At 37.0% G+C, this 27,923-nt stretch overlaps 1 protein-coding gene across 1 annotated transcript in view; it reads left to right on the top strand.

Moving 5' to 3' along the window:
- Positions 1-13,598: 13,598 nt before the first annotated feature.
- The window catches only part of PCM1 (pericentriolar material 1), a gene marked incomplete at its 3' end in the record, with an annotated part of 46,032 nt that continues 31,707 nt past the window's right edge, over positions 13,599-27,923 (top strand). The window contains exons 1-8 of the mRNA XM_007459913.1: positions 13,599-13,694; positions 16,537-16,782; positions 18,134-18,403; positions 19,060-19,230; positions 19,416-19,532; positions 21,014-21,202; positions 25,978-26,155; positions 26,319-26,408. Of these exons, the coding sequence (XP_007459975.1) occupies positions 13,599-13,694; positions 16,537-16,782; positions 18,134-18,403; positions 19,060-19,230; positions 19,416-19,532; positions 21,014-21,202; positions 25,978-26,155; positions 26,319-26,408 (1,357 nt within the window). The remainder of the gene's footprint in view (positions 13,695-16,536; positions 16,783-18,133; positions 18,404-19,059; positions 19,231-19,415; positions 19,533-21,013; positions 21,203-25,977; positions 26,156-26,318; positions 26,409-27,923) is intronic.

Below are 27,923 nucleotides of genomic sequence, written 5' to 3'. Positions count from 1 at the left end.
CTGTTGTGGCCTCTCCCGTTGCGGAGCACAGGCTCCGGACGCGCAGGCCCACCGGCCATGGCTCACGGGCCCAGCCGCTCCGCGGCATGTGGGATCCTCCCAGACCGGGGCACGAACCCGTGTCCCCTGCATCAGCAGGCGGACTCTCAACCACTGCGCCACCAGGGAAGCCCTCCCATGCATTTTCTTAATCAAAAAATTCCCTCAAGGAGTCAGTAGACCTCAGTTTACACCTGGCTCTCCTACTTGGAGCTGTCAGAACTTTGGCAATTTATTTAACCTCTCATTAGTAAAATAGAACTGATGCAGAACCAGTATCTTCAGGATAGTTGTGAGAATTCAGAAAACCACAAGAGATGAAATGCTTAATCCTGTGCCTAATACAGAATAAACACTACTTTAAAAAAAAAAGATCTAAGGTAGGCAATATTATTAGCTCCTCCCCCTCATTTCATAGGTGGGGCAACTGAGGCTCAGAAAGGTCAAGTAACTTGCCCAAGATCTTAGAGCTAGTGTGCGGTGGAATTACAATGAGGCCTAGGGCACACTGGACTACAGTAAACACCTAATCCATTAGCTGCTCGGTGCTGGGAGTTCCCACAGCACTTTTGTTTTCTTATAAAACAGAGTTTATTTACATCACACCCTACTTCTTCATCATTCATTAAAATATGAGCTCTTAATGGGCAGGGACTATGTTTTTGTTACCTAAGTAATCAGCACTGTTAGACGCACAGAAAAGTACTTAAAAAATGCAGGACAAAGTGTCAAAGATCATTGCACTGAGGCTGAACCTGGATTCAGTTGCAAATTACAGTAGCACGAAGGGCTTGATTTACCTGAATTACGTATTGAGATGCAGTTCTATTAATTGGTTTTGTCAACAAATTCCATTGGTAACTGAGAACAATTTGCTGTTGGAACTCAGATACCCATTCTTCATTCCTCCTACCCTTATTTTGCTTAAAACAAAGTTATCCCACAATTACAAACTGTCGAAAAATAAAGAAAAACTGACCAGTGTTTAAAACTTTCAGGTAGCCACATTGAAGACCTTAATTGTCACCGTGTTCTGGGGGTTTGTTTTAAGAGAGAACCTGTTGATATACTAACCTTAACAGGGTCGCTGCTGAGAAAAGAGAGTAAATAAAAAGGGACTTCAGAGACTATAGTTTTTAGAGAACATTTTTCGATATTAAATTTTGATTAAAATCATCTGGTTCTTCTAAGGAAACTAGGGCGTTAATCCAAGGTGGAGTTAATTACTAACACTGATGATTCTCCCACTGACCAGCTGTACGACGTCTGGCCAATTAACTCGCGTGGGTTTATCTCCTCAGGTGTAAATTTAAGCCCAGATTGTAAAGGTCCTTTTGCTTCCACCCCTTCGTGACCGGGATGTGGGTGGAGAGCGACCGCAGTCCGCGGCCTTTTCTCCTCCTTCCGGCACTCTCCGGAGCTGGCACCACCCCCTACCCACGGAGAACCAGAACGCGTCTCCACTCTTTTTCCAGCTGCCCAAGAGGGCTCCATCCGCTTCCGCACAGGTCTCGACCTCCTCGCCAGAGGAGCCGGAAGCGCACAACATGCTGGGATTTGTAGTCATTTCCCTCGTGGCGAACGTGCCGGCGCGTATAACCCGAGAGCGAGTTGGAATTCTGGGATATGTAGTTCCTGGTGGTTCGTTTGTGTAATTGGCAGCTGGCTCCGGAGCCAGAGGTGATACCGCAGACTCCCGCCGGTCACATGACTCCAGTCTAGAGCGTCGATCGCACTGCGGCTCCCGCCCAGGCGAATCTCACCCCCGCGCGGCCGTTGCTGAGGAGACGGCGCATGTCTCCCGGCGCGTTGCCCCCTCTGCAGTCCCCCCGCCCCTCTTCTCCCACCACAATGAGAGCCTAAGATGGCGGTGGCTGCGACGGTTAGAGCCGAGTAGCTGATGTAGAAAAGGCGGCCATTGGGCCCTAAGCAGCCAGGAAACTTGGGGACTCTCCCTGCTGCGGTCTCTAAGGGAGGCCCGCCGCCGGTGGCAGTTCGTGGGGGCTGGCCGCTACTCCGCCCTTGGCGGGAGCGGCTGCTTCGTTTACAGGTAATGCCTGAGCGTCCACAGCCCTTGGCAACCGAGGGCAGCGCGGCGTAGGGGCGGGAGAGCAACGGCCCTGGGACACTTGACTCCGTAGGGCCTGGTCTCGGGCCCACGCCTCTGTCTGGGCTCCTGGGTTTTTTTTGCTGCTTGCTTCCCATCCCCTGGCCAGGCATTCCGCCCCCTCCCCCGGACCGACCGACGCGATATCGGGGTGAGCCTCAAGGGACGCATCTTGGCGACCACAGAACCCCCTTCCTTGCCTCCCCGCCCCTCTCTCTTTTTGGCCCCGGGGAGGAGGCTCGGGAGCTCCAGGAATGTCCCTTGCGAGTGGAGGACGCGGGGGGGGGGCGCTTACGGTTTGGTTGCTAGGGGCAGGGGGTCTAGTTTTCCATAGTAAGGGGCTTTAGTGGCCGTAGTCTTCGTCACTGCGCCTCTCCCACCCCACCCCCCACATTCTCTTCTGGTGGGGCTCTCGAGGTCCAGAATTTGGGGTGGAGAAGGGCCGGTGAGGAGCGACGCGACTTCGGGATTGGGCTGTGGGCAGCGGGACTTCAGCTGTCTCGGGTGTTCTTAGAGCGGAAGGGCCGCGGGAGGCGTTCCTGGCTTTGGGGTTTCTACTTGCGAGGGGAATGTTCATTTCAGAGCTCTTACCTCGCCTCTGCCGTTGCGCCCCTTCGCCATCCCTTACTGCTGGTCCAGTTTGGATGGGCCCAGGGTGGGGATAAACTAAATGCCAAATGGGATTCGGGGAACATCGCTTGCTTTGCAGAAACGGGGGTTTGGGGGTTACGTAGTAGGCCCCGCTAGGGAGGCGGGTCGCCCAAACTTTTCATCCCGCGGCTCACTCCTCAAGAGCTCGCCATATCTGAAAAAAGAAAAAAGTTTTTTGACCGATTGGAGATCTGTGTCGTTTGCTCTACGGGTGACAGATCGTGTCTTGGCGCTGGAAGAAGCGGGCTTTCTGGGTGCCCCTTTCACCCCCGCCCCATCGCTGCTTTCCAGACTCCGCCTTCTGGTATTCTCTGGTTACTGGAGTGGGTGTTGTCAAGCTTCGGTGCACCTGCTCGTTTTTTTCCCTATCACCTTCCCAGTTAGAGCCACTGGGAACCATTATAATTCTGAGTTTTTGGACTGAAAGTAAACCTTGTGTTTTTGTAGTTACAGGGTTATTTTTTAATGAAGTAGCCAGCTTTTAAATAAAGAAACTTTTTCCTCATCAACGGGTCTGCAGAGTTCTGGAAGTTTTGAGTGACAGGAAGTTAATGACTTGATCAATCTGAAGAGTAAACTTGGGCATGGATTTTTTCCATGATGATTACATTATATTCCAAAGTAGGTATTAAGGTATCACACTGTTGTTTGGTAGGATCTTACAAGGTTGGAGGATTTAAACCTGTGTACCACATTGTTTTCCTAAAAGATGCAAGTAAGGTGATTTTAAAAGAGTGATAAATTGGATTTTTCCTTTTCTGTTGATTTTCTGAACATACTTTAGGTTATAAATATAGTCAGTATTTGTTATTCTGTACTTCATAGTGTAATTTACTGAAGTGATTTTTTTTTTTTTAAATCATAAGCAGACAACAGTTTTGAAGTGTGAAACAGGAAAGGAGCCGTTTCTGAGCTGCAAAAACTAGTTTCTAAACAGGTAATTTGACATCATTATATATGTTATTGGCCTTTGTATTATAGTTGAAGAAGACCTTATGATGCAGACTGTTATAAAATACCAGTGCGTGTAGTAAACAAACGATGTAGGTTTGTTGCCCTGTTTGCTCTGCATTTGGCATGCCACTTTGGTCTGCCTTCATACTTTTGTTTGAAAAGAGCCATGTCATTCCTAATTATTAAATACTAGAATAGTGTATGCAATACCTTTTTAAATGTCTTTGTCTTCGCAGAATTTCTTCTTCAGCCCATTTCAGTTTGAATGTGTCCTGTAGCAACTATTTGGATAGCCTCTTGTTCTGAATTCATTTACTCTTAAGTCATCTTGTACAACTTTTCTGTTAATTGGCTGTTTTTATTTTTTATTCACAAACCTCTACTTTTTGAGCTTATTATATATACTATTGATTGAAGTTGTTTTTTTTTTTTTGTTTGTTTTTTTAGCTGTCTAAAATTACTTTATACATTAGTTTGTATGCACAGTGCATTGTCAAATGCTGGTTATGTAAAGATATTCTCTGACCAGCAGAAAAATGTCAGTGTAAGTTCATTGAGCGAAAGTTAAGTAATTGTTTGCCAAGGACCATTCAGAAATTAAATGACCAAGGGATGAGGATTAGAAGAAATTTTTGTTAGAAGCATTTCAGCAATAATTACTCTTTTTAAAAAAATCTCAGAAAATTTAATTCTATTGTTAAAATTTTAAGACAGACCATTTAAAAAATGTTTACTATATCCTTGCTTTCCAGGAAAGTAGACAAATCTTCAGCTCCCTTATGAAATAGGCTATCATGAGAAAATATAGATTGGCCATTGATTTATATCTTAATTATAATTCTTGGTATTTTTTTCTTTTAATTGAAAGAGTATAACAGAATAAAACAAGAAAAGTGGAACTCGGGAAAAGTCAAATGTGAGTTTGTGGATTAGAGTTCTTAACACTGGAGTGTGTAATAGGGATTTGGTAAAATAAAAACAGTTATAATATCAGTCATAAAATAATTTTCCTTTTAACACATTAGAGAAGATGGATAAAATAGAATAAAAATATAGGGCTCTTGAGTTAAACTCATTTTAAAAGACCTTCGTTTTCTCAGTAGGGGATTTGGCCATTTGTTTGTAAAGGAGGCAAATGTATGTGAGATTTGGATAAAATTGAAAGTGTTCGGAATAATCACACTAGGGAATTTATTAAGAAGCCAGAAGGGGGTACATAGCAGTACATTCATCTTACAAATTTAATTCAGTGCCTACAATGTGCGACTTAATGGCTATAAAGTACTAGAGATGCGGCAGTGAGCAAAACAGATAAAGTTCCTTACCTCAGTGAGTAAACCTACATTTTGCAAGTGTGAGTGTGTAGTATGGTATAATATACCTTAATAGTGGACACAGTCATTGCCATTTTATAGCTATTTGACTGACCTTACCTTTGAGTTTGAGAGTAGAAGCAAAGAGATTAGATAATGAGGTTTATCCAGAATTGAATTCATAAAATGGGCAAATAGTTGAGTAGGCCAAGGATGCTAGCAAGTCATTTTTGGAATGGCTTACTTGGGTTTGTATTTGGGGTTGAGTAAGAAAGTGAGGGTTTAATGGATTCCTGGAAAGAGAAATGATCAAGGGGCTGGAAGTATTCAGCAGGGCCATGAGCAAGTGAGAGAAGTAGAATGTAAGGTCTTACGTTCAGAAAGAGGGATTTCAGAAGTTCAGGATCTTGAACAAATTATCTCTTCAGAGTAGAAATAGTATTGGAATAGAGAAGATGAGATGGATGTTGGAACTTAGGTCAGAGTTTAGAAAAGTGGTTACAAATGTTCAGGTCATGAAAGCAGAGAATGAGGTGGAGAGTGAAACCATGAGCCTGTTGTTACCAAGAAAAGTGTAAGACTGTCTTGGGATGGACAGTAGGAAATGGTACCCAAGATAGGGAGAGTGGTATTTTTGGTGGTTAATTTGTTCAAAAGAGGAAGGTTAAGTATTGTTAAATAAGAATGGTCTGCAATTGGTATCCTTCCCCCCATGAATCTGAAAGACTAGGAAGAGTAGCATCTTCTTTTAGAAAGGATTTCTAAGGAAATAGTGCTTTTAGAGTGACTTGGGATTTTATTGAACCCAAAGAAGTAGGAGGAATATTTGGGAACAGATGGAGGATGTATAGGGAGTTTGTATGTAATGATCCAGTGGAAAGGGATCATAGGAAGAGCTGTTATCAGTAACGAGTATGGGATGGAGTGGCAGTGAAGATTGGGATTGGTTATAGCAGGGCATATAGATGTACCCAGGGAGTTACATGTAATCAGTGATAAGGAAGTGACAGATTTGAATATAAATTGTAGAGAGGGAGAGGTTTTAGCAAGCAGAATTTAATTGACCTCAGGGCTCTCATTTGCTTTTGTAGAGAGCAAGGATATATTAAATTTTCTTGATGTGGAAATGCAACTGTACCATAAGATAGGCCCAGTGCAATACTTGGTACATAGGTCTAATCAAATTTTTGTTAATTCGAATTGAGTGTTATATATTGTAGTCTATTGTTGCAGTCTATTCATTCTCCTCCCCCCAATACCTTAAGAGTTTTTATTTTTTTTAATTTAAAGAGGGTAATTATAGAGAGATATCTTAAGTTCTAGAAAATTATTGAAATTTTTAGGAAGTGTCAAATTGAAAGAACCAAGGAAAAGATCTGTATGGTTTTTAGGTACAGAGAAGAAATTGAGAAATGAAACTAAACAATCACATAATGCCAGAAACTTATGCATTTTCTTCTCAGTTTCCATTAAAAGTGCTTAGTATGCTTGTGCACTGTATTAAGACTTTCAAAACAGTATACTGGGTATTTCCTTTATATAATTAGTAAAATAAATATTCCAAATAATGCAACCTTTAGAAAACTTGTGCAGATAACATAAAGTACCAACTTTGGTTATTTTGTGACTCTAAGTAAATATTTAGAAAAAAACCTATAGTTTCTACATTATTCTATTTGGATGAGTATTTCTAAAACCTTGATTTACAGCTGTCAGGTGAGAAGTAAGGTATTTCCAAAGACAGTTATGAGTAATTTAATACTATTTGAGAAATAATATCTGAATTTTAAAGATTTTAGGAAAAATAATCTTTTTTCTTGATTTCTTCTTTACTTTGTATTTTTATTTCAAAGGTAACTTTAGTCAATCATTGGTATTTTCATGGTAATTAATACTGTGATATTCTACTTAGATATATATAATACTTCTGTATAGTAAGAATCCTACAACAGGATTTTCTTCCGAAGGATCAGTCACTGAAAGTAGCTTATAAATTGCCATGGTATTTTTGCATTTCATATCCTTATAAGATAGGGGAACCAAATAAGGCTGTCAAAAATAACAAAATGAAACCTATAATTAATAGTTTCAACTTAGTTTAGCAGGTCATAGGATGCATAGAAGTGCTTGTTTGAAGTAGAAGAATTTTACTCTTATCCCCATTCAGCTTAACATACCATCATCCATCACTTGTACTAGTTATCTTCCAGTGGCTTCAACTTTTCCATCTCATTGTCTTTCTATTAAACCTGCCTGGCAAAATCCCAACCTTGGATGGATTCAATGGAGTGTTTATACCAAGGCTGATGAGCACTTCTGGGGGAAAAAAATTCACACTGCAGATTAGTGATACATTAGTGATGTCAGGGAATGTTAGTGCTCTCTTCTGAGTCCTTAGTGCTGCCCATGTCACTCTTCCCCAGTCTCTCAGACACTGTCATGTTACCCTTGCACATTTAATGAGCAATCCTTTTTACTTCACCTCACTTAACAAACTCTCTCAGCTTCCTACCACCAAATCTGCTAACCAGCCTGTATCCAATTGTATCCTTTCTTTTCTTTTGTTTCAGTAAAAGAGGTGTTCCTTTGCCTCTCTGAAGTTAATCATTTTTCTTACACCTTGGATCCCAGCTGCTCCTGGGTTTTCGGAGACCACACAATTTATCTGCTTTGTCATTTGCATCTTCATTATCTCCCTCTGTGAGCTCTATCCCGACAAATTTTAAACGTGCTCAAGATACCTTCCTTTTAAGGAAACTTCTTGACCATCGCCACCTGCTTTCCTTCGCAGTCTGATTCCTTGAAAAAAATCACCTCATCACTTCCTTTATTTTTTCCCTTTCCCATCAATAAATGCATTTGTTATGGAATTGATTCTTACCAAGCTTGTCAGTAACCCCCTTGTTGCTAAATCCAAGTGTACACTTCTCACTGCTTTCCTTATATGACAGAGTAACATCTGGCATTCTTATCATACCCTCCTTCTTTATATACTTCTCCCCCTTTCTGGCACATTCTTCTGGTTTTCCTCCTGTCTTTCTGTGCCTTCTTAGTGCTCTTTTCCTTTCTCTCTTAAATATCAGTGTCTTTCAAGGTTCAGTCTTCTTCTCTTAGTCTTCATCTTCTCCCTGAGCCTTCTTTTCCACTTTAAGTTCTTTTATGAGTTGATGATTTGCAAATCTCTTTAGCCTAGATTTCACTTCTGAGAGATCAGTATTTGCCCACTAGACATTTAATTTGGTGGACAGTAGGCATCTCAAATATTTCTAAAACTGAACTCCTCTCAACAGAAACTTGTTTCTTTTCAAATTACTTTGAATGTATCATCCTATACCCGGTTGTTCAAGCTAGAAATCTGGGAGTCATCCTTTAACTCCTTCCTCCCTGCCTCGTCTCCCACATCATTACAGTCACCAAGTTCTTTCATTCTGCCATAAAAATTTTTCTTGCATTGGTCCTCTTCTCTACATACCTAGTTTTTTGATTATTGGGAGTCTTTCTATACAAGTAATAGTTTATAATCATCATAAAATAATCAAAAACTATATAAATAATTATATTAATGTGTTTACAGAATAAAATTTAGAAGGTAGAGAGAGACCTGTAGTTTTAATGGTGACTTTGAGGTGGTTAGAGAGGTTAACATAGAAAAGAAATGACTTGCCTTTGTTTTCTCCCTTTTGTAGGGCGAGATAGCTACTCCGGTAGAGAAATCAGCTGAATGTTAATACACTGAGAATTGACTCACATGCAATTATTTCTTTAGCTTCATACTGATAATTTTACTTCTTTAGGAGTGTGCCTTTTAAACCATGTTTTAGAAACTTAACGTTAATAGTGTTCAAAGTCATTAGCCTATAAATAGATCCTTAGAAAAAGCTCTTCATTTTAGGGGGAATTCATCATAATAAAAAATGAGTATAAAACATCTCTGAATATAGCCTTAATAATTTATCTTAAAGTAAACTTACCTTATTACTCAACTGATAGAAAATGTAACATACTCTATTAAAAAAAGAAGAAAAAGGGATTTCCCTGGTGGTCCAGTGTGTAAGACTCCGCATTCTCAATGCAGGGGGCCTGGGTTTGATCCCTGGTCAGGGAACTAGATCCCACATGCCACAGCTAAGAGCCCACATGCTGCAACTAAGACCCGGCACAGCCAAAATAAATAATAAAATAAATAAATATAAAAAAAAAAAATGTAACATACTCTTTTACCAAAAAAATTGGTAAGAGTTTTTCTTAAATATTTTAATAATTTTCTGTTCTAATTTCCATTTTAAGATAAATTGCTTTTAGTAATGTTAAATATCATTATCACCTCTACTGCTTATGTGTTTTTTTGAGCTCCTGTTCTTTAATATTACAGATTATATTAGTACATCTAGAAAAAGGTACTTGTAAAATGTTTCATTTAAATGAGTCATTTCAGTTCACTGGGCATACCTCTTTATGAGTATCAGTTATTTTGCAAAGTTCTTAAATATATTTCTAGTATAAAAAATGATGTAAAATATTGCTGAAAATATATAAGACAGAAAAGAGCAAAAATCACATTCTACCCCTGCAACCAAAAATTGCTTTCATGCAAGCATTTTTTAATATAGTAAAGATACTAACTATATACTTCCTGTTTCTTTCAGGTTTTTTTCTCAATTTGTCATTTACTATTTATTCTCAGTATACTTGGGATTCACTTGTATATGAATCAAATCGGTTGAACATAGTCCTTTTATTTCTGCATTCCAAATAAGTAAAATCTCTATTTTTCAAGTCTGTTCTTTTTTCTTGTCTGTTATTTGATTCTTTCATCTTATTTTTCTATTTTTAATCTAGGTAGTATATTGGTGTTAATATAAGGCAGTCTTTTTCAATTGGGAGAGAATTAAGCTCTAATGCTCTAAGGCATCTGTTTTTAACTGTGAATTAATTCCCCTTCTGTGTGTCTGAAATGGTGCTGGGTATGTACCATCCTTGGGAGAACTGAGAAAATAGTCACTCAAATCATTTTTCTGTTTGTGTTTAAGATGAAGCATCCTAGTTTAGGAAGCCTGTTAAAGCTCTAAATAAACTTTTTTCAACATTGTTAACAAATTGTCCCAACCACTGAATAATCCAATACCACACAATTGTTGTGAAGATTAAATGATAAACGCATATAAAATATTTAGCATGGTGCTTGGCGTATAGTGAACAAAATAGATGTTAGCTATAATTCTTTTTTTTTTTTTTTTTTTTGGGTACGCGGGCCTCTCACTGTTGTGGCCTCTCCCATTGCGGAGCACTGGCTCCGGATGCGCAGGCTCAGCGGCCATGGCTCACGGGCCCAGCCGCTCCGCGGCATGTGGGATCTTCCGGAACCGGGGCACGAACCCGTGTCCCCTGCATCGGCAGGCGGACTCTCAACCACTGCGCCACCTGGGAAGCCCTATAATTCATTTTTGTCATTAAATTTTTTGAATTGGGTGTATTTGAGGATTTTCTTTTTGGGCGGTACTAATATAACCATATAGATACTTAACGTGGTTGAATATCTTGGGACTAGTTTTCTACCCTCTTGACCTCTCTTGCAACTCTTGCTTTTATTTTTCAGATAATTTTATTTCCAACTACTTGTTTATTCTTCCAGATGGTTTTTAGAATCATTCTGTCAAATTCCAAGAATTCCAGTGGGATTTTTCTTGGTATTTAATTAAGTTTATACATTTAGAAAAAATGGTATTATGTTTATAATATTTAGCCTTTTCATTAGGGGACATAGTTTGTTTTTCTGCTTATTCACATTTTCTGTTATATTGTTTTATAGAGTTTAATAGTGCTTCTTATATATGTTTAACTGAATCACTCTGCTGTACAACAGAAATTAGCACAACATTGTAAATCAGCTGTACTTCGATTAAAAAAATAATTCTTCTTTACATAGGGCAAAACTATATTATTCCTAGATAATTTTATTTTTTTGCCACTGTTATAAATGATATCATTTCCACCCAGTATGTTTCTAACTGGTTATTTGTGATATTTTGAAGTTCTCTACGTTTTTAAAATGAATATTCTTTGAGAATACCACCTTTTCTCTTTTCAGTATTAATATTTGTTTCATATTTTTCTATTTTGTACAAACAATTTCAAAATAATGCTGAATAACTAATATGTGTTTTGGTCTTTTATTTAAAAATTGTTTTTAAATTTTTTTTTTTTGATGTGGACCATTTTTAAAGTCTTTATTGAATTTGTTACAGTGTTGCTTCTGTTTTATGTTTTGGTCCTCTGGCCAAGAGGCATGTGGGACCGTAGCTCCCCGACCAGGGATCCAGCCTGCACCCCCACCCCACCCCCCTGCCTTGGAAGGTGAAGTCCTAGCCACTGGACCGCCAGGGAAGCCCCATTTTGGTCTTTTAATAGGACTATTCTTCATATCTTAAGATCATTGGCTATTGGTTTAAAATATACTTCTTTTCAACTCTTTAGAAAATTTTTAAAGTAACATATGGGGCTTCCCTGGTGGCTCAGTGGTTGGGAGTCCGCCTGCCGATGCAGGGGACACGGGTTTGTGCCCCGGTCCGGGAAGATCCCACAGGCCGCGGAGCAGCTGGGCCCGTGAGCCATGGCCACTGAGCCTGCGCGTCCGGAGCCTGTGCTCCGCAACGGGAGAGGCCACAGCAGTGAGAGGCCCGCGTACCGCAAAAAAAAATAAATTAAAATAAAATAAAGTAACATATGCTCATTGAGTATAACCTTTAAAAATTTTGAATTGCTACGTTTTACACCTGAAAATTATATGATATTTTATGTCAACTATACCTCAATAAAATTTTTTTTTTAAGTAATAAATGCTATTGAAATAAACAGCATAAAAATACACATACCTGTAAGGAAGTACCAATGTATTTGTACTTTTTAAGATTTTTTTCAAATTAAGTGTTGAATTTTATCCCTTTTTATTTTGAGATGATAATATTTAACCTGTTTAATGTAACGTATTATTCTAATATATATCCTCGCATTCAAATCCCCATGGGATAAATCCTGCTTTGTCATGGATGGTTAAAATCCTTTTAATATTATACTCTAGTAAGTGGGAGAAGTTAGGCTCTTAGAATCAAAGCAACTTGGATTTGTATTCTTTTGTGACATTTTTAGCTGAATGACCTTGACAAAATTAACTGACTTCTTTGTATGTTAATGTTAGTATTAGTAAACTGAAAAACCTATTATAATCCTGATGTCTAATGGCTTACCCTGCCCCTTGAGTTACAGATAAAGTTTATCTCACTGTCTCCTCTTTCACTCAGTCCCCCTCCAACCAGAGCAGTTCCACACCCAGTGGAAATACAAAGTCCTCCACAAGATCATGTAGAAATCTTATTTTCTCATGATATCTATGCTTCTGAACCTTTGCTTGTACTATTGCTTCTTCCATTTCTCAGCTCTTTGACTCAGGTGTGAAATTTAGTACCTTCCTTGATTTTCACAAAATCCCCACTGTTTTTTAGTGGGGAGAATTTGTGACTTTAGTAGACTATATCAAGATCTAGGGAAAACTATGAGGTAGAGGTAATATAATTTAAAATAGGGCAGTAGGGGGACTTCCATGGTGGCACAGTGGTTAAGAATCCGCCTACCAGTGCAGGGTACACGGGTTTGATCCCTTTCTGGGGAGATCCTACATGCCGTGGGGTAGCTAAGCCCATGTGCCACAACTGTTGAGCCTGTGCTCCAGAGTCTGTGAGCCACAACTACTGAAGCCTGTGCTTATAGAGCCCGTGCTCCGCAACAAGAGATGCCACCACAGTGAGAAGCCCGTGCGCCTCAACGAAGAGTAGCCCCCCGCTCGCCGCAACTAGAGAAAGCCCACAGGCAGCAACGAAGACCCAACGCAGCCAAAAATAAAATAAATAAATAAATAAATTTAAAATAGGGCAGGAGACATCGCTATGTTTAAATGTTTTTAGCGACTGTATTCTTGGTTTTTATCGGCCATTTCACCTACCTGGTCCTGTTTCTCTCTTGCTGCTTTCTTTTCATCTTGCTTACCATTACCTTCCCATTAAGACCAAACCTTTCTTCATGTTCCATGCAGAGCCATTCTACCTTCTTTGAATCTTTGACACAAAACAAATGCCCAGGTCTTTGGGGGTATTAGTTTCTTTTCGAAGAGCAGTTTTGGTTCTAGCTATTAATAACTTTTTCCTACCTGATTACCTTTTAGGATTGTGTTGAATAAATTAAATTGAATAACCTTAAAGCATGCAAGCCAGCTGACACAGTGGATATTCTGAGATTTTTCCTTCCCCTCCCCATCACTTTGGCTACTTAATGCATGCTAATCGTACTATGCCTATGGCAGCTAAATCATTTCGTCTGTGATGTGTAGTTGACAGTGCCTCTTTTATTTCATAAAATCAGCTTTTCTGATATTCTTTTATATTGCTAAGCTTCATGGAATTCTTTAAATTTACAATTTGTTTTTATGTGTTAGGAAAGTTAGTTTTCACTTGTTTTGCAGAACATTAATTGTAAAAGCCAGTATGGCCACAGGAGGAGGTCCTTTTGAAGAAGGCATGAATGATCAGGATTTACCAAACTGGAGCAGTGAGGGTGTTGATGACCGACTCAACAACATGGTAGGATATCTTACTATTGATGGTGTGTCGTTGGCTGCTAATGTTAGACTGCAACTTTCCCTTGACTTAGCCAAGTCATACTCACTGAAACTCTTTGAAAACACATTTTTTCTTGCTGTCCAAGATATTAAATGACCCTGGGCTATTTGTTATATTACTTGAAGACATTTTTGTTTTTAGGTAACATATCAACTTGAGTTAGCTTAAGCCAAAAAGGAGATTTATTACAAGGATATAAAGATGTTTTATGGAAAACACCTTAAAGGAATATAGCTGGGTTTTAGGAAGGGACTTAAAAAAGCAACCAGAAAGTTGTCAAGAATTGCTTTTTCATTACGCTGACTCTTTGCTTCTGTGTGCCTCCGCTTAACACAACTTCTTTTCACAGACCAGTTTTCTCTCCTCTCTGGTCCATGTGGTATACTATGGCTGCCCCTTCATTCTAAAGTTTTCAGCTATGGCTGCAATTATATACTGACTAGTTATCTCTTAGTTCCATTTTGAAATTTTAACATATGATTATCCCAGTTTGGATTAGATATGCATCTCTTTTCCAGTCATCTATGGCCAGGATTGGGTGGGGTAAGTAGAATAAGAGGTTGGCAGGAACACCCACACATGGATTGGGGTGGAAGGACAGTTTGTAGAGAAAGGAGTTTTATTATAAAAGAGAAAACTATCCCAAAAGATTTTACTAAAGTAAAACTAAAAGACTCTTCCAATATGGATAAAGTGGGAATTTATAGCTTTTTTGTTGAATGCGTTATATGAGTATAGCTAAGTAAATAAAAATGTTTTCTAGTTAAAATATTAAGCATTTTTTTGGGCTTCCCTGGTGGTGCAGTGGTTGAGAGTCCTCCTGCCGATGCAGGGGACACGGGTTCCTGCCCCGGTCCGGGAAGATCCCACATGCCGCGGAGTGGCTGGGCCTGTGAGCCATGGCCGCTGAGCCTGCACATCTGCAGCCTGTGCTCCACAGCGGGAGAGGCCACAACAGTGAGAGGCCCGCGTACCACAAAAAAAAAAAAGAAAGAAAAAAAATATTAAGCATTTTTTTGTCATTTCATATTAGACCTTATCATGTAGTACATTGTTGCCTATAGAAAATAATAGTTATATTTATTGCTTACTATATGCTAGGCACTGTGATAGCTGTTTTATGTACGTTTTTTTCTTAAAAAATTTTTTTTATTGAAGTATAATTGCTTTACAATGTTGTATTAGTTTCTTCTGTACAGTGAAGTGAATCAGCTATGTGTATACTTATATCCCCTCTCTCTTGGACCTCCCTCCTCTGCCCCCATCCCACCCATCTAGGTTGTCACAGAGCACCAAGTTGAGCTCCCTGTGCTATACAGCAGGTTCCCACTAGCTATCTATTTTACACACAGTAGTGTATTTATGTCAAACCTAATCTCCCAGTTTGTCCCACCCTCCCTTTATGTATATTATTATTAATCGTGTTTTAAAGGTGACACTATTTTAGAGATTAGGAAACTGAGATCTTGGGAAGTTTAATAAATTGCCTGGGGTCACACAGTGGGGCATTTCTTCCTATAACAGTAATTGCTTTAGAACACAGGTTGATTCCAGACCTGTCTACCTATATATACTGACTTTAAAGGAGGCCAGTAAATATATATATAATTTATTTCACTATTCAGTTTATAAATAGTAAGGAACCATTTTTATTTTATTTTTTTTAATTTATTTATTTAATTTTGGGTGTGTTGGGTCTTCGTTTCTGTGAGAGGGCTTTCTCTCGCTGTGGCTAGTGGGGGCCACTCTTCATCGCGATGCGCGGGCCTCTCACTGTCGCGGCCTCTCCTGTTGCAGAGCACAGGCTCCAGATGCGCAGGCTCAGTAACTGTGGCTCACGGGCCTAGTTGCTCCGCGGCATGTGGGATCTTCCCGGACCAGGGCTCGAACCCGTGTCCCCTGCATTGGCAGGCGGACTCTCAACCACTGCGCCACCAGAGAAGCCCCAGGAACCATTTTTAAAAACGCTTTTGAAAATATTCAGACTGACGCTAGGTTTGGAGTTTGGGTATTTGTATTTGTTAATGACCTATGATAGGAAAGTAATTATTTTCTGAATAATTATAATTTCAGCACAGTTTGAAATTTAGGCTAGGTATAGTGGAGGGAAAATGGGTTAGTACAAGTAAATAATTGTCTCTAAGACTATGTATTTATGTGAAAAATGTTTGTCATTTAAAATTTTTTTTTTTTTATAAATTTATTTATTTAATTTTGGGTGTGTTGGGTCTTCGTTTCTGTGAGAGGGCTTTCTCTCGCTGTGGCTAGTGGGGGCCACTCTTCATCGCGATGCGCGGGCCTCTCACTGTCGCGGCCTCTCCTGTTGCAGAGCACAGGCTCCAGATGCGCAGGCTCAGTAACTGTGGCTCACGGGCCTAGTTGCTCCGCGGCATGTGGGATCTTCCCGGACCAGGGCTCGAACCCGTGTCCCCTGCATTGGCAGGCGGACTCTCAACCACTGCGCCACCAGAGAAGCCCCAGGAACCATTTTTAAAAACGCTTTTGAAAATATTCAGACTGACGCTAGGTTTGGAGTTTGGGTATTTGTATTTGTTAATGACCTATGATAGGAAAGTAATTATTTTCTGAATAATTATAATTTCAGCACAGTTTGAAATTTAGGCTAGGTATAGTGGAGGGAAAATGGGTTAGTACAAGTAAATAATTGTCTCTAAGACTATGTATTTATGTGAAAAATGTTTGTCATTTAAAATTTTAAGACCAAAAATCTTTAGGCATACCCAAATATTTTCCTGATTTGATAGAGGCCAGATTAACTTTTGCCTGTACTTTTTTTTTAAAGGAGTGGGGTGGCCAACAGAAGAAGGCAAATAGATCATCAGAAAAGAATAAGAAAAAGTTTGGTGTAGAAAGTGATAAAAGGGTAACTAATGATATTTCTCCGGAGTCATCGCCAGGAGTGGGAAGGCGAAGAACGGAGACTCCACATACGTTTCCGCATAGTAGATACATGACGCAGATGTCTGTTCCCGAGCAGGCAGAATTAGAGAAACTTAAACAGCGGATAAACTTCAGTGATTTAGATCAGGTTTGTAAATTATTTTAAAAATCAAGTTATGACTATGGAAAATATTTGCAATAGACTAAATAGTTTGTCTTAATAAATTTGAGCTGTTTATTTCCTTTTTCTTAGTTTCTGTGCATATGGAAAGAATGTTAATCCGTTGTGATGGTACTGTGTTCTTTGGAGGGCGATAAAGTCCTTATTTCTAAACTTGCTGAGGACAAGTCTCTTGGGACTTTATTATTATACTATATGACTAACTTAAATGATTTCATTTTGAAACTAAATTATGCATGCTAGTAACTGAGTAAGATTGCTGTTAAGCAAAAGGGAATATCCAGTTTAGAATATTTGTCATTTGTTAAGTGTGGGATGTGCTGGGTTATCTCAAGTTTAGAATAAAACAGTTGTTTGTATTTATAATCACTGAAATCAAGTTTAGAACTAAAAGCAAATAGAAATGATAATGAACTCTTAACATTTTACTGTCCCATCTGTACTTCATAGAGATAAGTTTTCCAAATATACATAAAGGTAGATTCAAGTCTGGTATGATGGTGATGATCGTATATCATTTAGTCACCTGTGTGTTAATTATTGAACATTTACTGTATGCCGGGCACTGAGTTGGGTACTTTATCAGACAATGCTTTACATTGACACATCTTGTTTTTAAAATTTATTTATTTATTTTTGGCTGTGTTGGGTCTTCCTTGCTGCGTGTGGTCTTTCTCTGGTTGTGGCAAGCAGGAGCTACTCTTCCTTGTGGTGCGCAGGCTTCTCATTGCAGTGGCTTCTCTTGTTGAGGAGCACGGGCTCTAGGCACACGGGCTCAGTAGTTGTGGCTCGCGGGCTCTAGAGTGCAGGCTCAGAAGTTGTGGCACACGGGCTTAGTTGCTCCGTGGCATGTGGGATCTTCCTGGCCCAGGGATCAAACCCGTGTCCCCTGCATTGGCAGGTGGATTCTTAACCACTGTACCACCAGGGAAGTCCTACATTGACACATCTTTATGTTGATGTTCATATTAATTAACATTGATTCATTGGGTCCAAAGCCTATGTTATATTCTGTGATCAGGTATGACTAGCAATATGAGTTATAAATATGATTCATAATCCTACTACTTCATTTAGACTAGTCTTGCTCATATTCATCATTTGAATTGTCTGACAGAATGAGGCCTAGGACGTGATAATTGAATTTTGATATTTTACTAAAAGAATTTTGTAGGTCTGAAGCTGTTTTGAATCTTATAGCAAATCTGTTTATATGCACCTTGTGAATCAATATCTGATGGTAAAACTAAGAACATTGGATTTTTTTTAATTTTGAAAGATTAATGTTTGTGGAATTTGGTTTCTTTTTCATATATAGAGAAGCATTGGAAGTGATTCTCAAGGTAGAGCAACAGCTGCTAACAACAAACGTCAGCTTAGTGAAAACCGAAAGCCCTTCAACTTTTTGCCTATGCAGATTAATACTAACAAGAGCAAAGATGCTGCTGTAAATCCTCAAAAGAGAGAAATGATTGGATCAGCACAATGTAAAGAGTTGTTTGCTTCTGCTTTAAGTAATGACCTTTTGCAAAACTGTCAAGTCTCTGAAGAAGATGGGAGAGGAGAGCCTGCAATGGAGAGCAGCCAGGTGATAAAACTTCTTTCTTTTGCTCTTTGCTTTCATAAACCTCAAAGTAGATTCATTAAGATTTAAAAAAAATATTGGGTTATGCACATAGGAATTTTAGTTAGGTAGAATTAAAGTACTTCTCTGACCTTCCTCATTATCAGATTTACTCAAAATGGTATAAATTTCTTTTTACCAAAATGATTGTAGAAATGGCATAGTAAGGTAAATTAAGACTTCTGTTCATCTGCCAAATGCTGTATTGCTAATTTTTAGTGAAGAGCAATTGGGAGCAATGTGATTAATAGATTGCTGTAGAAATTTTTTTTAATGGTTGTATAATTTTTTGAAAAAATTATTTTTCAAAAGTATCTTAATTTTTAAAATATATTTATAAAGAAATATATAAACAGAGAAATTTATATAAATAATAGTTTGATACGCAGTTTTATAAAATGAAGTTCCCAAGTAATGAAACTAAAACGCATTTTGAAATTTTTAAGTTAACAGTAATTGGAATTGTTAGTATTGCCTGTTATGTTTTGATTAAATTCTAAATTTGATTCAGATCTTTTGCATGTATGAATTCACACAATAAACCTAGAAGTATCTTTGGTTATTTGAAATTAAAATCTATAATTTTAATTCCCCCCCCACCCCAAATATTTCCCTTGCAGATTGTAAGCAGGCTTGTTCAGATTCGTGACTATATTACTAAAGCTAGTTCCATGCGGGAAGATCTTGTAGAGAAAAATGAAAGATCTGCTAATGTTGAACGCCTTACTCATCTAATAGATCACCTTAAAGAACAAGAAAAGTCATATATGAAATTTCTCCAAAAAATTCTTGTAAGTTTTGGACCCTTTAAATAAAGTATTGAGTTATTTTTGTAGTATATCAGTGTGCATGTACTGATGACATTCTGATGCCACCCCAGAGGAGTTAATATATTTTCAAAAAATCGTGCCATCCATTATAACATTTTATTGCCCTTTTTAATAGTTGTATGATTTATACCGCTAAAATATTTCAGGCTAGAGAAAATGAGGAGGAGGATGTTCGGACTATAGATTCAGCTGTGGGATCTGGTTCTGTAGCTGAGAGCACATCGCTAAACATAGATGTGCAGTCTGAGGCTTCAGATACCACGGTAAGCGGCTTTTTAGTAATTAAAGTGCTGGAAATGAAGATATAAAGTTTTCCCCCATTTTTCACGATGATATTTTTGTAGGCATTCCTTAATGAAAAGTTTATCTCAGGGAAGAAACCCTCAGATTGTTAATGCTGTATATATTCTTTTTGAACATGGAAGTTTAAAAGTTTTATTTATTAGCATTAAAAATAGTTTTAATGGTTGATTAAATCTAATAATATCTGATCTTCAATTTGCAGAAACCTGGTTTTTCTAGTTTGTTTCATTAAGCACAGCTTTACTCATTTTAAGAAGCATTGGGAAAGTTAAAATTCATTGTGGATGTAAGAGCTATAAGTACAGTGTCATTGCTTAACATGTCGTCTGTTGGAAAAGTCTCCAAGTTAATTTCCCATTGAGGAACCATTTTAAGGCTGTTAGGATTCTCATTTCTCAGGCTAGCTTAGAACGTAAGCAAAACCAGACGACTGATAAATTGAGATGAAAATGGGACAGGGTAGCATTTACTTTGGGATTTATGCCAGTGAGAAAAATACTATAAATTCTGACTCTGCAAAATGGAATGTATCAAAATACTGTCTTTTGGAAAAATAATCAGAAATTTACAGAACTTTGAGGAAAGATTTATAAAATAAACTTAATTCGTAGAAGTTAGTATGAAATTAGTATACTTTTAAGCATTTTAATTTTAGCAGGTGAACCTACAACCATGCGTTAGTAAACTTGAAAGCCTGTTATCAGTAATGCCTTTCTTGTGAAAGAATAGCCACGTGTATCTTTTGTGTCCGAGGTATGTTCCAAAGTACCATTCAGCATTAGGAATTTGAGGGTTTGTTTCCTTTTAATATTGACCTGCATAGTTTCCTGTCTGCCTCCTTTCTCTTCCTTGCCCTTCCTGATTTGAAGAGGAAATTTGAATTTTTTTTCTCTCCATTATTTTCACCAGGAGATGCTCAGAGGGCTTGATCCAAATTGTTGTTGAAGAATGGAGTCTACTGTGGGGAAATTGTTTTTCTATTTACAGTGGTGCTGGGAATAATTTCTTTCTCACATTTCATTCCAGCAGAAGTGGAAGGGTTGGGGCATGTCGGTAAAGGAATTCTGTTGGAGAGGAGTGGGAAATGATATAAATGATTATTATAGCTTATATGCTAGTGTGTATTGTATTCCCCATGATGAGAATTTCTTTCATATCATTAAATCAGGAAATTTTGAAAGTTAATAACATAGCCAAATAAATGTTGAATATGCTTCAGCAATTGTTGTATAGCTTATTGCCTAGGATATGATATTCACTTAATTATAATAAGCCAGAGTCTGTAGGAATTTAAAAGTCTAAAGTTTTATTGCCACTTGGGGGAGGGTGGATTGATTTTCTTAAAGATGGACTTGTAATTTTTTATATTTATTTACAAGACTGGCTTATGTTAAACAAGAGTTTGTGTTAAGAAATTAATATGTTACACTATTTAATAAAGGAGGCATCTTTTAGTCTGAGAATTCGGCCGTGCATTGAGGACAAACTAGGGAATTCAGCTTCACAAGAACAGGTTTCAGACATTGACGTTACAACAAGTCCAAAAGGGAAAGGTGACAGACCTCCTCAGAATGACAGGGAACTGAGGCCTGATAGGAAATATAGCCGAAAACGTGGATTTCCCTCAAAGGTATACTTCACAATATTAACTTGGGAAGTCTCTAAATGAGCACCTCTTTTGTTCATATTTCCTCTCCTTTATTTGCTTATTTGTTGTTGCTATTAACTTATAAATATGTGCGTTAACATGGTTAATTGTACTGTAATTTACATTAGTAAAATGCTGTCCCTTAGTGTTTTTTCCTTTTCTGCTTTCTTACTCTCCTCTCCATGGATTATGTGTGGCAGCTGTTTTTAATTTGTATTAACAAAGGACTTGAAACTTAATCCATTTTCCTTTTTTTTGCTGTTGAGAACTCGAAATATAACACATTCTTAAACCTTGACCATTAGTTGCCTTTTGTTTCTGATATTTGTGTTCATGGATTAAGATGGTATTTTTAAGTTTTGTCTTATTTCCTGTAGTCATTCATTAAAGAAAGAAAAAATAGAGCAAGCAATTAGCTTTCCTTTTTTTTAAATAATGAAATATTTGGTTGGCCAAAAATTCGTTTGGGTTTTTCCCTAACATCCTATGGAAAAACCCAAATGAACTTTTTGACCAACCCAATATTTTTAGTGTTTTTTTGTTTATATTTTTCTTCCCATTGGAAATCCCTTCTTCCATTCTTTTTTTAAAAAAAATTATCCAGTTGACTTGTTTCCTGATGTTTTTGCTACTTTTTTCTCCAATGTTTGCTGTAAATGTTCTTTTAATTTTCCACGATTTGCATAAAGACACTCAGGAAAGGTTTAAAGACAACTATTTGTGTAGTTCCACTTAAAACAGTTTGAAAAAACAAATAACATTTGTAAAAGTGCTCATATTTGACAGGAGTAAAGTACTATTTTAATAATTGAGTATAGATAAGACCAATTTCGTATGTTTTATTACTAGCTTCTTACCTAGGATTAGGCTTTCCTTTCTGTTATGTACATATTTTATATTTTTGTGGCGTTTAAAAATGACAAAGCTTAACCTCTAGATATTATGGTGTCTCCCCGCTCTCCCACAAAAGTTTGAAGATATAGTTTGAAGTTAGCTATAGTGATCTTACTATAAAATGTTAAGCAGAAGGTGCCCCAGTTCAACAGAATAGTAAAGTAGCTGATTATTTTTAAAACTACTAGCATTGGAGAAGAGAAAGTGAATGGGGGAAAGTAGATCCTTTGGAACTTAATGTTCCTTTCTTAAGTCTTCTGAATAGTGACAAACAGAACTTGAGTTGACAGTTACTACAGCATAGCATCTTCCAGTTTTACTTTTTTCCCCTAAGGCATTATGTTTGCTTTTAAAAACCACTTTTCTGTTTTTAAGTTTCTTTGAATAATGTCCTTATAAATATTATTTTCTCTTGAACTTCTTTCTGGAGTTTATTTTAATTTGATTCTTTTTAATCTTTTGATTCTTAGGGCCATCCTAGTGTAGTTCTATCAGTACTCTGTTCATAAAATGATTTCATTTTCTTAGGAAAAAACCCTAATTCCCACTGACTGACTTTATTCTTTCTCTGTTATGCAGAATCTGTTGTTCTCCCCACCTACCTTCATTCCCTCCTTAACATCCTTTCAAAATGTAGTATTCTGTTAGAAGACTAGGGGAAAAAGTTGGTGTCTTAACTGAGGTTCAGAGCTTAAAGCAACCTTGTGAGTTGCAGCTTGATAGGAGATAATTGATATTCTTGAGTTGCCTACAAGGGCAGAGTCCATTTTATGAAATATTTTACAGACATGATGACGTTGCATAATTTTTAAAAAGAGCTTTCCCTGAATACCCATGCCCTCATTGTTTTCCCATACTCATCTTTCCCCCACACTTAATCTCAGCTCTTAGAGCATTCATAAGCTTTTAAAAATACCATCTACCCATTTTTTGCTATCGTTTTTATCATTTCTAGTTACTTCATGTGGGCTAAATTTGTCTCCCAAACTAGACTATGCTTCTTCAGAGATAGTTTTAAATACAGAAGACATAGTCTATGGATGTAATTTTGGGGCAGATAGTATGATGTGAAAAAACACTAACCTAGAACTTAGGTATCTGATTTCCCCTCACTGTGATATTGGATAAATCACAGCTTTATCGTCTCTGGGCTTATAGTTTCTCACCTTTCAGATGACAAAACTTAGAATACATATTAACTGAAGTACTTTTCAGCCATAAAAATATATTTGGATCCATGAAGAATTATTGGAAGAACATCAGTTGAGTAGAGGAAAGGAAGACTTAGGGTTTTCTGAAATCTGTTACCTGTATGCAACTCGAGATTTCATGCTTAAGTTATTATTTTTTTTAATTTGTAAACTAAGAATCTACTTAACTGAAAGTGACTCAAAACGTTTAAATGAAAATATGTGTTTGAAGGATGCGTATAGTCCTGGCCTCCTTTTTTGGATTTCTATTCCATGTACCATCTTCTTGCCATGTTTTTATCCCCAGGTATTTTTATTACCATTTTCTCATCTTCCCTTTCTTTATATTTGATTGTAGTTCCACCCCCCTCCCTCAGTTCATCTTTTCTAATTATTAGTCTGAAATGTTATTTATGTGGATGTAAAAGTTATTAAGCAGTAATAAAACTCCACTAATTTCAAAAAATTGTTGGGAATTCATCGTTGGATTAGTGAAAAATCTGAAGTTCAGAATTCTTTATAATTAGAGTATCAAAGTTTTGCAAATAAATGTGACTAACAAGGATTAAAGTTCTTTTTAAAAGTTTGCATTTTAAAGGGTAATAAACCATAATATTAAATTGTTTAGTAAGTTCTTCAAAATTAGATAGCTTTAAGGTTAGCTTGAGGTCTAAACTATTTTTGAGAGACGGGAGGATTATGAATTAGATGGAGATAATGCATTCTTGATGGTTTTCTTTTTTCCTAGATGACTTTTTGCCTTATTTGTGTAATGTTTCTTTTCTTAGTCATTTACCACTGATGCTTTGTTGGAGTATTTGATTGATGTCAACCTGGAGAGATTTCTCCGAGTTGTTCCACTGAAATCTGTACCTGATTGGGTTTGGTTTTATATTTTACCAGTGACTTTGATGAAATTAATTTGGATCAGATCTGAGATGGCAACCTATCTCAGATTGATAGTTATCTCTCACCCTTCAAATTATTTTTTCAAGATGTAAATAGTCTTGAAATGAGCAAGAACTAAGAAGATGAATTTTCATAGGAATGAATGTAATGTTAACTAGGTAACTCCACTTGTATAAGATGGGAGAGAACTGAGTAAATTGTACTTGATTTGAAAATGGCTTTAGTTTATTGGAAAGTCTCCAGTAAATACTAGCTTAACCAAGATACAGTATTTCTCTTCCATGTTCATAAAGTCTAGTTGGCCAGTCCTGGATAGAGCATTGACCTGTTCTCTGATGCCTACATCAAACATTCTAACTGTAGTCTTCTACTTCCTATTTGAGCTTCCTTTCTTTGAGTTCTTAATTCTGAGCCATGTAATTATTTTTATTGCTTGCCAAGTTATCACAGTTACTCATTCTTATTTACAATACTGATGAGTCCTACTTGGGGAGGTAAAGAGAAGAGGTTTTTGCAAAGTATTGTTAAGGAATGTTACCCAGAAGGGAATTTCTCTGGCGCCATCTGTGTTCTCCATAATTTTTCTTGGAATCAAATGTACATAGGGAAAACAGATCAGTTCATTTTTACTTTGAAAAGAAATCATTGAGGTTTATTTTCCTTGTTAACTTTGGTCAGAGCCAGGGGAGAGCATTCATTTAAAGTCTCCATATCCCCCCCAAAAATTTGGTAGCAATGCAAATTTAAAATTGACTATTTCTAAATTAATAGAAATATTTTATGTAAATATTAGCTAAAATCATTAAACTTTTAAGATACAGAATTTTTTAAAAGGCAAATCAGTGATGAAAAATACCATTATGGTATATAGTTCATGCATAATTTGTCTTATTTATTGTTTCCAGGTTGTATTTAACTTTCTCTCTTTGATTAATTGACTTTATTTTTTCTGGTTGGGTTACACTTGAATAGTTTTAAGATTAACATTTAAAATTTTATAATTCCTTATAAGTGGCACCTATTTAATCTGTTCCTCTTTTAGGCAAAATGTTATATTTTGGGGGGAATTTCAAAGTAAATTATGTCCTCGGACTCAGCATTAAATGAGCATCTTTTGAAAGAAAAAATAGTAATGATATCTTTGATGCAAAAGATAATATTTTTTCTTTACTGTATGGTAATATAAAGTGATGCAAGTAAATTAAAGCCTTTCACATCAAATAATCAAATAAAAAGTATATTTTTAAAATTTCCATCCGTAGTTAGAAAATAGTTGGTTTTTGTTTTGTTGGTTTTTAAACATCACTTCTAGGAATGGGGCAGAAGATTTTTTAGTCTGGTCTTTCTCCAGGGCTACTTTTAGGGCATTAGCCTGGTATGATCTGCTCTTCCTTTTCTGTAAGGCCTGGATCCCTCATTCGTGTGTGTGTGTGTGTGTGTGTGTGTGTGTGTGTGTGTGTGTGTGTGTGTGTGTGTGTGTGTGTGTGTGCGCGCGCGCGCGCCTTCCTATGCCTTTTCCTTTATTTTCTTTTTGTTAATTCTTCATGCTAAGCATATGCATATGGTCTTTTACCTTAACTACCTAATTCTTAACATGATAGGCTGTCTCTGTGTCATCATTTTCTTCTTCTTTTTCTTTCAAGTCTGTATGTAGGGTTGTATATTTAATACTAATTTATTATCTATGTATGTACCTTGCCATTGGTGGTTGAAATAGGAACATGGATTTTAAAAGATATAAGTGTTGTTGGTCTTATTTTTCAGGCCAGAGATCCTCAGCAGGAGCCTATGGAAGAGATAGAAAATTTGAAGAAACAACATGATTTATTAAAAAGGATGTTACAGCAGCAGGAGCAGCTGAGAGCTCTGCAGGGACGACAAGCTGCTCTTCTTGCTCTGCAGCATAAGGCAGAGCAAGCTATTGCTGTGATGGATGATTCTGGTATGCCACCATCTTAGAATGTTTTTATAAGTAAGGCCCAATAAATAATGATATGATTGCAAGGTGGATGCTGGTTATTATATAATTAGATCTTGATTGTTGTCTAGTTTAGAAACCTACATGTGAGGCTTACCCTGTCCTGTGCTTTTCTCTGGTTATGCAGAAAAGGTTGCAGGGACAACTCCTGGCCATCATACTGTACCATGCAGACAGCCAGCTCGCTCTCCTTTTCATCAGAGAGTACCCTTAAGAGGTAAAAGGGACAGGATGTAGTCCTATATTTGTACCTCAAATTTATAGGGCTCTTGTTGCTTATATTTCTGCCTTTTGTACTTTATTTAACTAGGATTGCTATACTTTGCTTGCCTGCCAAGGAAGGGTTAAAACCTTAAGTGAGGCAGTGAATAAATGTAAGCTTCTTTGGCTTCTGACATGAGTAGTGAGGTATCCAATTGTATGCACTAGTTCCTTTGAACTAAATTTATATCCTATCCAGTCTCCCTGAGACTCAGAAATGTTCTTTTCTTTCTCCTTCTTCCCCTCATAGCCATGTATCACTTAGATGGAAATTGTATTGAATTCATTTTTTTTTCATTTTTTAAAAAATTTCAGCTTTATTGTGGTATAATTGACATATAAAATTATAAGATATTTAAAGTATACATCTTAGTGATTTAAGTTTTGTATTTTTGGATCTTGTTTAAGAAACCTTTCCCCATCCTGTGTATTGAATTCTTTAGTATTGAGTCTAACTTTATAGTTTGTCTTGTTATTGGCAAACCTACGTGTTTAATTTCTCATTAAGTTGAAAACAAATTGTTACTTATTAAAACTTAAAACCAAGTTATATTTTCTAGTAGTCTGTCATTACAGTCTAATAATAATTTATCTCCTGTGGGCTCTCCATTTTAGGTCCTTACTGTGGTTACCCTGTTGTTACTCAATTTATCGTGTTGTCCACACCTAGCCCACTGGCTCAGCCTTCTGATCACTGTTATATGTAATTTAATTTTGCATTTTCATAAGGAACTTTATGACTTGCAAGTAACTTACTCTTTTGTAATAATTATATAGTCATATAGAATATGTATGGTATAAGTATATAATAATTATGCAAATTTTCATCCCCATTTTTCCCTTGCAAAATTCAAAGTATCATTAGCTGTTAGATTTAGGAAAAAACAAAATATTTTAACAATGACAAATACAGTTTGGTTAATGACCAACTTTTAAAATATTTTTCAAGATTGGAGTATCAGATTTCAGAGACTTTCTTGTGATAATTATGTTATTTCAAATAGTTATATTTACGTCATCTCATTTGATCACCACAAAACTGTAGGTTAGTCTCCAGGGCTTTTTAAAATAATTCTCACTTTAGAGAGAAGGAACTCTAACACAGAGCTTGTGACTTGCCTAGGCTTATTGGAATTTTAGTAGAATCAGATTTCTTGAGTTCCAGGTCAGGGGTCTTCTATTTCTGAACATAAACCTTTATTTTTAAGTAAGCAGATAATCTTTCTTTCTTTCTTTTTTTTTTCTTTTATTTTTAATGTACTATTATGAGACAAGTACCAGGAGGAGAATAAACAGGAGTTAAAATTTGAATTTATTTTATGTACTATTTCAAAAAGAATTTTAGGTTAATGACTGAAAACAGATTTTCTCTTGCATTTATGAGATTTTGCAGGAGAATACTGATGAAAAAACAAACTTACAGTAATCTTTAGGTATATAAGAGAGGCAACATAATTGTCTTGGGAAAGAG

Source organism: Lipotes vexillifer, unplaced genomic scaffold (genome assembly GCF_000442215.2).
Source record: "Lipotes vexillifer unplaced genomic scaffold, Lipotes_vexillifer_v1.1 scaffold614, whole genome shotgun sequence".
NCBI classification, from domain to species: Eukaryota; Metazoa; Chordata; class Mammalia; order Artiodactyla; family Lipotidae; genus Lipotes; species Lipotes vexillifer.
This window is presented reverse-complemented; position numbering and strand designations above follow the sequence as displayed.